The sequence below is a fragment of the Rhopilema esculentum genome, chromosome 20 (assembly GCF_057945365.1).
Source record: "Rhopilema esculentum isolate cy_ngs chromosome 20, ASM5794536v1, whole genome shotgun sequence".
Lineage (NCBI taxonomy): Eukaryota > Metazoa > Cnidaria > Scyphozoa > Rhizostomeae > Rhizostomatidae > Rhopilema > Rhopilema esculentum.
Genome location: NC_142834.1, coordinates 3,874,304 through 3,885,910, shown reverse-complemented (window position 1 = coordinate 3,885,910; position 11,607 = coordinate 3,874,304). Strand labels below are relative to the sequence as shown.

Sequence of the window (11,607 nt, the reverse complement as noted above, 5' to 3'; positions counted from 1 at the left end):
TTTTAAAGAAAAAGCTAGCTAAAAAGGCAAAGAAAACGACGACATTTATTACGGACGCAAAAATTGCAATACTAAAAAATTGAGAAGAAGAATCCATGTTGACAAAGAACTGCCTTAAGTTAAATTGTTGGGGAAGAATAAATTTGATGTAGCTGTAACTATCTAAAATTTGTTAGAAAAAGCCAGGGAAAGAAATTTTGATAAAAAGAGATATCAAAAGTAGCCAAGGCATAAAAGTTGCGAAGGAATCACTCAAGGATGACTTCAGACCTCGCTCGTCAGACTCATATTTTTCTCTCGCATTCGCTAATACAGATGAAATTTATACATATATAAAGTACGGATTAACTGTATACCATCTATTTAATGGATAAAAAGTCTACCTGCGGGATGTAATTCTTGTAAATAATTACGAGGACAATAAAAACCTGTGTATAATCCACACTTGTTTAATCATTGTAGTTTTTATTTTCTATGGAGTAGCCCCAACTCAATCCTTTGTTTTCCTTCAAGCAAAATGATCTAGTGAAAGAACAAAGGGAAGACTAGCCCATTGAACGATGAAAACGTTATCGCATCGCCGGGTGTTGCAAGGGGCATTCATCTTGTTATTTAGAGAATTGAAAATTTTTGGCATTTGAAAAAGGAAACTGGTTTCCCGGATCTAGAAAAAATCTGGAAAATATAACGTTCGGCTTATCGATAATTTAGAAACACTGGGCTTCTTTTCCGTTTATTTTGCCTACAAATCTTATTTTCTTGATTAATTACATACTTCTCCACGGGTATTATCTAAAGCTGATACTAAATATACTCGGTGAAGGTTATAGGCAGGTTTTGAGATTTACATTTAAAATTGTAAAATACCCAACTTTAATGTTTTATAGAATTAAATCGGAAGTAAATAGCTAATAATAGTATATATAATTCTACGAGCTGTTGTCTTGCTCTGCATTGTTTTCCGAATAATTCAGTGCTATTTCGTATACCTTATCGTAGTTACTAACAAAATGCTTTTCCAAGTTTTGTTTTATGAAATTTTGCAAGTCGTCATAGTCTTTTTTGTTGCCTTCTGGTAAAATGACTGTTGATATATTTGCACGTTTCGCCTGAAAGGAAAAAAATTATCAAGGTTCATAATTAATGAGTCATTGTGTTTAAATGTTGTGTGATCAAAAAATTTGTTTGTCTATAAGGATATTAAGCATATAGAAAGGGCAGGCCTGTGTAATCCTATAGAAAAGAATAAGATGTTATTTCAAAATAATGAGAGAGTGCTCTCTTGTCTGTATGCATAGATCAACAGCGAAATATTTATCACCTGGGAAACAAATATGTTGATATATTAAATAACTTCGCGAAAAGAAAATGTCAAAAGAGAGTTTGTTATCTTTCTGGTAGAATAATTGACGAATAAAATGTCAAACAAGAAGGATATATCCAAATGTTCTTTTATCATTGTTTTATTTGATGTAGCACTACAGCCTTTCTGTGAAACAATCATTTCGCTATATTTATATATTTCATTTCCAAAATGGCTTTGAAAAAGACGAACTTTTGAAACATGTTTCTGAAGCTTTTCGTCTGACACTCTTCAGAGTATACAACGTCAGAACATAAATCGATAACTTATTTTATTTTATCTTATTTTATTTTCATTTTTAGTTTTTATGCCAATAACTTCCAGTGAAATGTAAGCTAGTACTCTAACTATTGAAGAAGTAAGTTTGTTAGTGGCTTATTGTACCCAACGAAAAGAGTGCGTTTGGAGCAGAATTTAAATGTGTTGTGCTCTTCTAACAAGATTGGGAATAAAAATAAGAAAGAACAATAATTTTCTCTAATCGTAGTGAATGCTTTTACAGTTTCGATGATCAGTTCATTAAACCTCTGGCTTCTCTAGAGCACGTGTGTCTCTAAAAACCAGACTGGAAAAACTACAATAGTTGAGATCCAACAAAACTCAAGTCAAACACCTCTTTATGGTTCTAAACCTCCCTTACTAGATCGATTAATGTTTACTTTAGGAGTGGGGTAAACGATCTGTCGAAATTGTGACAGAGTATAATGAACTTATAAGACGACATTTTGTTTGCACTTAATCGGCCATATATTCAACGATATATTTGCACTCACGCAGAACAGCTAATATTTCTATTGTGTTTACATTCGCTTTGTAGCCTGGCTTGTCTATTTGCTATGTTTTAGCTAATCCCCTTTATTGAGCTGTTGTATTAAAGTTGTGTACATAGTTTAAATGATAATTCGTGTTTTGGACAAGAAAAACAAGCTGTGCTAACTTTTTGCATCTTCAAACACTGAGGTGAGAAATTGTATATATATCTAAAATATTTATAATCCAAAACTAATCATTCGTAAAAGAACCAACAACGCTCTTACTAAACCAGTATATCGTTCCAAGAGTTGAAATCATATGTTCTAAAGAGAAAGAAGCCCCCCTCCTTATCTAAGAGAAGATATAGTGAAGGGACTCTATAGCCTCGCCAAAACAAGAATTTGTAGAGATGGGACTAGTCTTCCAAGATTAGTGTTTTAGCATCTTCCTTAAAAACATTTAAAAATTGGTACCTTTCCGACAGTGACAAAACTTTCATTCATTATTTGGATAGCTGTGTAATTGGAATGTGAATTCAACAGCTACAATTTATCTAGACTCTTGTAACCACAGAAAAACTCAATTTTTTAAAAATTTATCATTATCTTATATTTCTGTCACATAAATGAGTTACTAGGTATTAATTTTATAGATTCTAGTATAAAGATAAGTAGATGTTAATTTTGGTACTCGTCAAATATTTTTCATACCTGTTTAGTAGGTCAAAAAGTACGCAGTTTCTTTGAATGAAAAACTTTTTGACCCACAAGCTTGAACTTTAATGATATTGTCTAATGCCATCGTTAAATGCAATCGATCGCCACAAATTAGAAAGATTTTTAACGTATTTCAATTTTCAGGGGCAGCACAACAAATAATGCTCTAAAGTATCAAAGAGAAAAAAATAAAGTAAAAAGGTTTAATGGATTTAAAGAAAGAGTTTAAAGAGAAGGTTATCAAGGATTTATCTAACGAAAAGAGGACAGGGACAGCACAACAAATAATGCTCTAAAGTATCAAAGAGAAAAAAAGAAAAATAAAAGATTTAATGGATTTCAAGAAGGATTTTCAAGTGAGGATTATCAAGGATTAATCTAACGAAAAGAGGACAGGGACAGCACAACAAATAATGCTCTAAAGTATTAAAGAGAAAAAAAGAAAAATAAAAAGATTTAATGGATTTAAAGAAGGAGTTTCAAGTGAGGATTATCAAGGATTAATTTAAGGAAAAGAGGACAGGGACAGCATAACAAATAATGCTCTAAAGTATTAAAGAGAAAAAAAGAAAAATAAAAGATTTAATGGATTTAAAGAAGGATTTTCAAGTGAGGATTATCAAGGATTAATTTAACGAAAAGAGGACAGGGGCAGCACAACAAATAATGCTCTAAAGTATCAAAGAGAAAAAAAAAATAAAAAGGTTTAATGGATTTAAAGAAAGAGTTTAAAGAGAAGGGTATCAAGGATTTCTCTAACGAAAAGGGGACAGGGACAGCACAACAAATAATGCTCTAAAGTATCAAAGAGAAAAAAAGAAAAATAAAAAGATTTAATGAATTTAAAGAAAGAGTTTCAAGTGAGGATTATCAAGGATTAATTTAAGGAAAAGAGGACAGGGACAGCATAACAAATAATGCTCTAAAGTATTAAAGAGAAAAAAAGAAAAATAAAAGATTTAATGGATTTAAAGAAGGATTTTCAAGTGAGGATTATCAAGGATTAATTTAACGAAAAGAGGACAGGGGCAGCACAACAAATAATGCTCTAAAGTAACAAAGAGAAAAAAATAAAGTAAAAAGGTTTAATTGATTTATAGAAAGAGTTTAAAGAGAAGGTTATCAAGGATTTATCTAACGAAAAGAGGACAGGGACAGCACAACAAATAATGCTCTAAAGTATCAAAGAGAAAAAAATAAAAATAAAAAGATTTAATGAATTTAAAGAAAGAGTTTCAAGTGAAGAAATCAAGGATTAATTTAATGAAAAGAGGACAGGGGCAGAACAACAAATAATGCTCTAAAGTATCAAAAAGAAAAAAAGAAAAAAAAAGATTTAATGGATTGAAAGAAGGAGTTTCAAGAGAAGATAATCAAGGATTAATTTAACGAAAAGAGGACGGGGGCAGCACAACAAATAATGCTCTAAAGTATTAAAGAGAAAAAAAGAAAAATAAAAAGATTTAATAGATTTAAAGAAGGACTTTCAAAAGAAGATAATCAAGGATTAATTTGACGAAAAGAGGACAGGGGCAGCACAACAAATAATGCTCTAAAGTATTAAAGAGAAAAAAAGAAAAATAAAAAGATTTAATGGATTTAAAGAAGGACTTTCAAAACAAGAAAATCAAGGATTGATTTAACGAAAAGAGGACAGGGGCGGCACAACAAATAATGCTCTAAAGTATTAAAGAGAAAAAAAGAAAAATAAAAAGATTTAATGGATTTAAAGAAGGAGTTTCAAGTGAGGATTATCAAGGATTAATTTAACGAAAAGAGGACAGAGGCAGAACAACAGATAATGCACTAAAGTATCAAAGAGAAACAAAAATAAAAAGATTTAATGGATTTAAAGAAGGAGTTTCAAGTGAAGAAAATCAAGCATTAATTTAACGAAAAGAGGACAGGGGCAGCACAACAAATAATGCTCCAAAGTATCAAAGAGAAAAAAATAAAATAAAAAGATTTAATGGATTTAAAGAAAGAGGTTAAAGAGAAGGTTATCAAGGATTAATTTAACGAAAAGAGGACAGGGGCAGAACAAAAAAAATGCTCTGAAGTATAAAAGAAAAAAAAATAAAATAAAAAGATTTAATGGATTTAAAGAAGGAGTTTCAAGTGAGGATTATCAAGGATTAATTTAACGAAAAGAGGACAGGGGCAGCACAACAAATAATGCTCTAAAGTATCAAAGAGAAAAAAGAAAAATAAAAAGATTTAATGGATTTAAAGAAAGAGTTTCAAGTGAGGATTATCAAGGATTAATTTAACGAAAAGAGGACAGGGGCGGCACAACAAATAATGCTCTAAAGTATTAAAGAGAAAAAAAGAAAAATAAAAAGATTTAATGGATTTAAAGAAGGAGTTTCAAGTGAGGATTATCAAGGATTAATTTAACGAAAAGAGGACAGAGGCAGAACAACAGATAATGCACTAAAGTATCAAAGAGAAACAAAAATAAAAAGATTTGATGGATTTAAAGAAGGAGTTTCAAGTGAAGAAAATCAAGCATTAATTTAACGAAAAGAGGACAGGGGCAGAACAACAAATAATGCACTAAAGTATCAAAGAGAAACAAAAATAAAAAGATTTAATAGATTGAAAGAAGGAGTTTCAAGTGAAGAAAATCAAGCATTAATTTAACGAAAAGAGGACGGGGGCAGAACAAATAAATAATGCTCTAAAGTATTAAAGGGAAAAAAAGAAAAAAAAGACTTAATGGATTGAAAGAAGGAGTTTCAAGTGAGGATTATCAAGGATTAATTTAACGAAAAGAGGACGGGGCAGAACAAAAAAAAATGCTCTAAAGTATCAAAGAGAAACAAAAATAAAAAGATTTAATGGATTTAAAGAAGGAGTTTCAAGTGAAGAAAATCAAGCATTAATTTAACGAAAAGAGGACAGGGGCAGAACAAATAAATAATGCTCTAAAGTATTAAAGGGAAAAAAAGAAAAAAAAGACTTAATGGATTGAAAGAAGGAGTTTCAAGTGAGGATTATCAAGGATTAATTTATCGAAAAGAGGACAGAGGCAGAACAACAGATAATGCACTAAAGTATCAAAGAGAAACAAAAATAAAAAGGTTTGATGGATTTAAAGAAGGAGTTTCAAGTGAAGAAAATCAAGCATTAATTTAACGAAAAGAGGACAGGGGCAGAACAACAAATAATGCACTAAAGTATCAAAGAGAAACAAAAATAAAAAGATTTAATAGATTTAAAGAAGGAGTTTCAAGTGAAGAAAATCAAGCATTAATTTAACGAAAAGAGGACGGGGGCAGAACAAATAAATAATGCTCTAAAGTATTAAAGGGAAAAAAAGAAAAAAAAGACTTAATGGATTGAAAGAAGGAGTTTCAAGTGAGGATTATCAAGGATTAATTTAACGAAAAGAGGACGGGGCAGAACAAAAAAAAATGCTCTAAAGTATCAAAGAGAAAAAAAGAAAATAAAAAGATTTAATGGATTTAAAGAAAGAGTTTAAAGAGAAGGTTATTCAGGATTAATTTAACGAAAAGAGGACAGGGGCAGAACAACAAATATTGCTCTAAAGTATCAAAGAGAAAAAGAAAAATAAAAAGATTTAATGGATTTAAAGAAAGAGTTTCAAGTGAGGATTATTAAGGATTAATTTAACGAAAAGAGGACAGGGGCAGAACAACAAATAATGCACTAAAGTATCAAAGAGAAAAAAAGAAAAATAAAAAGATTTAATGGATTTAAAGGAGGAGTTTCAGGTGAAGAAAATCAAGCATTAATATAACGAAAAAAGGACGGGGGCAGAACAAAAAATAATGCTCTAAAGTATCAAAGAGAAAAAAAGAAAAATAAAAAGATTTGATGGATTTAAAGAAGGAGTTTAAAGTGAGGATTATCAAGGATTAATTTGACGAATAGAGGACAGGGGCAGCAGAACAAATAATGCTCTAAAGTATCAAAGAGAAAAAAAGAAAAATAAAAAGATTTAACGAAGGATTAATTTAACAAAAAGAGGACAAGGGCAGAACAACAAATAATGCTCTAAAGTATCAAAGAGAAAAAAAGAAAAAAAAGATTTAATGGATTCAAAGAAGGAGTTTCAAGTGAGGATTATCAAGGATTAATTTAACGAAAAGAGGACGGGGGCAGCACAACAAATAATGCTCTAAAGTATCAAAGAGAAAAAAAGAAAAATAAAAAGATTTAACGAAGGATTAATTTAACAAAAAGAGGACAAGGGCAGAACAACAAATAATGCTCTAAAGTATCAAAGAGAAAAAAAGAAAAAAAAGATTTAATGGATTCAAAGAAGGAGTTTCAAGTGAGGATTATCAAGGATTAATTTAACGAAAAGAGGACGGGGGCAGCACAACAAATAATGCTCTAAAGTATTAAAGAGAAAAAAAGAAAAATAAAAAGATTTAACGAAGGATTAATTTAACAAAAAGAGGACAAGGGCAGAACAACAAATAATGCTCTAAAGTATCAAAGAGAAAAAAAGAAAAAAAAGATTTAATGGATTCAAAGAAGGAGTTTCAAGTGAGGATTATCAAGGATTAATTTAACGAAAAGAGGACGGGGGCAGCACAACAAATAATGCTCTAAAGTATCAAAGAGAAAAAAAGAAAAATAAAAAGATTTAATGGATTTAGAGAAGGACTTTCAAAATAAGACAATCAAGGATTAATTTAACGAAAAGAGGTCGGGGGCAGCACAACAAATAATGCTCTAAAGTATTGAAGAGAAAAAAAGAAAAATAAAAAGATTGAATGGATTGAAAGAAGGAGTTTTAAGTGAGGATTATCAAGGATTAATTTAACGAAATAAGGACAGGGGCAGCACAACAAATAATACTCTAAAGTATCAAAGAGAAAAAAAGAAAAAAAAAGATTTAACGGATTTAAAGAAAGAGTTTAAAGAGAAGGTTATCAAGGATTAATTTAACGAAAAGAGGACAGGGGCAGAACAACAAATAATGCACTAAAGTATCAAAGAGAAAAAAAGAAAAATAAAAAGATTTAATGGATTTAAAGGAGGAGTTTCAGGTGAAGAAAATCAAGCATTAATATAACGAAAAAAGGACGGGGGCAGAACAAAAAATAATGCTCTAAAGTATCAAAGAGAAAAAAAGAAAAATAAAAAGATTTGATGGATTTAAAGAAGGAGTTTAAAGTGAGGATTATCAAGGATTAATTTGACGAATAGAGGACAGGGGCAGCAGAACAAATAATGCTCTAAAGTATCAAAGAGAAAAAAAGAAAAATAAAAAGATTTAATGGATTTAGAGAAGGAGTTTCAAAAGAAGATAATCAAAGATTTATTTACCGAAAAGAGGACAGGGGCAGCACAACAAATAATGCTCTAAAGTATTAAAGAGAAAAAAAGAAAAAAAAAGATTTAATGGATTGAAAGAAGGAGTTTCAAGTGAGGATTATCAAGGATTAATTTATCAGGGAATAATTTAACGAAAAGAGGACAGGGGCAGCACAACAAATAATGCTCTAAAGTATTAAAGAGAAAAAAAGAAAAATAAAAAGATTTAACGAAGGATTAATTTAACAAAAAGAGGACAAGGGCAGAACAACAAATAATGCTCTAAAGTATCAAAGAGAAAAAAAGAAAAAAAAGATTTAATGGATTCAAAGAAGGAGTTTCAAGTGAGGATTATCAAGGATTAATTTAACGAAAAGAGGACGGGGGCAGCACAACAAATAATGCTCTAAAGTATCAAAGAGAAAAAAAGAAAAATAAAAAGATTTAATGGATTTAGAGAAGGACTTTCAAAATAAGACAATCAAGGATTAATTTAACGAAAAGAGGACGGGGGCAGCACAACAAATAATGCTCTAAAGTATTGAAGAGAAAAAAAGAAAAATAAAAAGATTGAATGGATTGAAAGAAGGAGTTTTAAGTGAGGATTATCAAGGATTAATTTAACGAAATAAGGACAGGGGCAGCACAACAAATAATACTCTAAAGTATCAAAGAGAAAAAAAGAAAAAAAAAGATTTAACGGATTTAAAGAAAGAGTTTAAAGAGAAGGTTATCAAGGATTAATTTAACGAAAAGAGGACAGGGGCAGAACAACAAATAATGTTCTAAAGTATCAAAGAGAAAAAAAGAAAAATAAAAAGATTTAATGGATTTAAAGAAGGAGTTTCAAGTGAGGATTATCAAGGATTAATTTAACGAAAAGAGGACGGGGGCAGCACAACAAATAATGCTCTAAAGTATCAAAGAGAAAAAAAGAAAAATAAAAAGATTTAACGAAGGATTAATTTATCGAAAAGAGGACAGGGGCAGAACAACAAATAATGCTCTAAAGTATCAAAGAGAAAAAAAGAAAAAAAAAAGATTTAATGGATTTAAAGAAGGAGTTTCAAGTGAGGATTATCAAGGATTAATTTAACGAAAAGAGGACGGGGGCAGAACAAAAAATAATGCTCTAAAGTAGCAAAGAGAAAAAAAGAAAAAAAAAAGATTTGATGGATTTAAAGAAGGAGTTTAAAGTGAGGATTATCAAGGATTAATTTGACGAATAGAGGACAGGGGCAGCAGAACAAATAATGCTCTAAAGTATCAAAGAGAAAAAAAGAAAAATAAAAAGATTTAACGAAGGATTAATTTAACGAAATAAGGACAGGGGCAGCACAACAAATAATACTCTAAAGTATCAAAGAGAAAAAAAGAAATATCAAAAGATTTAACGAAGGATTAATTTAACGAAATAAGGACAGGGGCAGCAGAACAAATAATGCTCTAAAGTATCAAAGAGAAAAAAAGAAATATCAAAAGATTTAACGAAGGATTAATTTAACGAAATAAGGACAGGGGCAGCACAACAAATAATACTCTAAAGTATCAAAGAGAAAAAAAGAAAAAAAAAGATTTAACGGATTTAAAGAAAGAGTTTAAAGAGAAGGTTATCAAGGATTAATTTAACGAAAAGAGGACAGGGGCAGAACAACAAATAATGCTCTAAAGTATCAAAGAGAAAAAAAAAAAAATAAAAAGATTTAATGGATTTAAAGAAAGAGTTTCAAGAGAAGATATTCAAGGATTATTTTAACGAAAAGAGGACAGGGGCAGCACAACAAATAATGCTCTAAAGTATTGAAGAGAAAAAAAGAAAAATAAAAAGATTTAACGAAGGATTAATTTAACGAAAAGAGGACAGGGGCAGAACAACAAATAATTCTCTAAAGTATCAAAGAGAAAAAAAGAAAAAAAAAGATTTAATGGATTTAAAGAAGGAGTTTCAAGTGAGGATTATCAAGGATTAATTTAACGAAAAGAGGACGGGGGCAGCACAACAAATAATGCTCTAAAGTATCAAAGAGAAAAAAAGAAAAATAAAAAGATTTAACGAAGGATTAATTTAACAAAAAGAGGACAGGGGCAGAACAACAAATAATGCTCTAAAGTATCAAAGAGAAAAAAATAAAAAAAAAAAGATTTAATGGATTTAAAGAAGAAGTTTCAAGTGAGGATTATCAAGGATTAATTTAACGAAAAGAGGACGGGGGCAGCATAACAAATAATGCTCTAAAGTATCAAAGAGAAAAAAAGAAAAATAAAAAGATTTAATGGATTTAAAGAAGGACTTTCAAAAGAAGACAATCAAGGATTAATTTAACGAAAAGAGGACGGGGGCAGAACAAATAAATAATGCTCTAAAGTATTAAAGAGAAAAAAAGAAAAATAAAAAGATTTAATGGATTGAAAGAAGGAGTTTCAAGTCAGGATTATCAAGGATTAATTTAACGAAAAGAGGACGGGGGCAGCACAACAAATAATGCTCTAAAGTATCAAAGAGAAAAAAAAATAAAAATATTCAATGATTTGAAAGAATGAGTTTCAAGTGAGGATAACCAAGGATTAATTTAACGAAAAGAGGACGGGGGCAGAAGAAATAAATAATGCCCTAAAGTATTAAAGAGAAAAAAAGAAAAATATAAAGATTTAATGGATTGAAAGAAGGACTTTCCAAAGAAGATAATCAAGGATTAATTTAACGAAAAGAGGACGGGGGCAGAACAAAAAATAATGCTCTAAAGGATTAAAGAGAAAAAAAGAAAAAAAAGATTTAATGGATTGAAAGAAGGACTTGCAAAAGAAGATAAGAAAGGATAAATTTAACGAAAAGAGGACGGGGGCAGCACAACAAATAATGCTCTAAAGTATTAAAGAGAAAAAAAGAAAAATAAAAAGATTTAACGAAGGATTAATTTAACAAAAAGAGGACAAGGGCAGAACAACAAATAATGCTCTAAAGTATTAAAGAGAAAAAAAGAAAAATAAAAAGATTGAATGGATTTAAAGAAAGAGTTTCAAGTTAGGATTATCAAGGATTAATTTAACGAAAAGAGGACGGGGGCAGCACAACAAATAACGCTCTAAAGTATTGAAGAGAAAAAATAAAAATAAAAAGATTGAATGGATTTTCAAGTGTAAGAAGGAGTTTCAAGTGAGGATTATCAAGGATTAATTTAACGAAAAGAGGACGGGGGCAGCACATCAAATAATGCTCTAAAGTATTAAAGAGAAAAAAAGAAAAATAAAAAATTTAAAGGATTGAAAGAAGGAGTTTCAAGTGAGGAGTATGAAGGATTAATTCAACGAAAAGAGGACGGGGGCAGAACAACAAATAATGCTCTAAAGTATTGAAGAGAAAAAAAGAAAAATAAAAAGATTTAAGGGATTGAAAGAAGGAGTTTGAAGTGGGGATTATCAAGGATTAATTTAACGAAAAGAAGACGGGGGCAGCACATCAAATAATGCTCTAAAGTATCAAAG

General features: G+C 30.0%; 1 protein-coding gene across 4 annotated transcripts in view; it reads right to left on the bottom strand.

Moving 5' to 3' along the window:
* Positions 1–19: 19 nt before the first annotated feature.
* The window catches only part of LOC148957825 (uncharacterized), a 114,395-nt gene continuing 102,807 nt past the window's right edge, over positions 20–11,607 (bottom strand). The window contains exons 1-2 of one of the 4 annotated variants that reach the window (XR_016145041.1): positions 2,827–2,937; positions 20–1,109 (exon numbers count right to left, since the gene is read on the bottom strand). Coding sequence is in view for 3 of the 4 variants with exons in the window: in XM_089114427.1 (XP_088970553.1) it covers positions 930–1,109 (180 nt within the window). In the remaining variant the exon portion in view is untranslated. Of the gene's footprint in view, positions 1,110–2,826; positions 2,938–11,607 lie in introns of those variants that run through there. The other 3 variants (XM_089114427.1, XM_089114426.1, XM_089114425.1) reach the window with 3 other exon arrangements.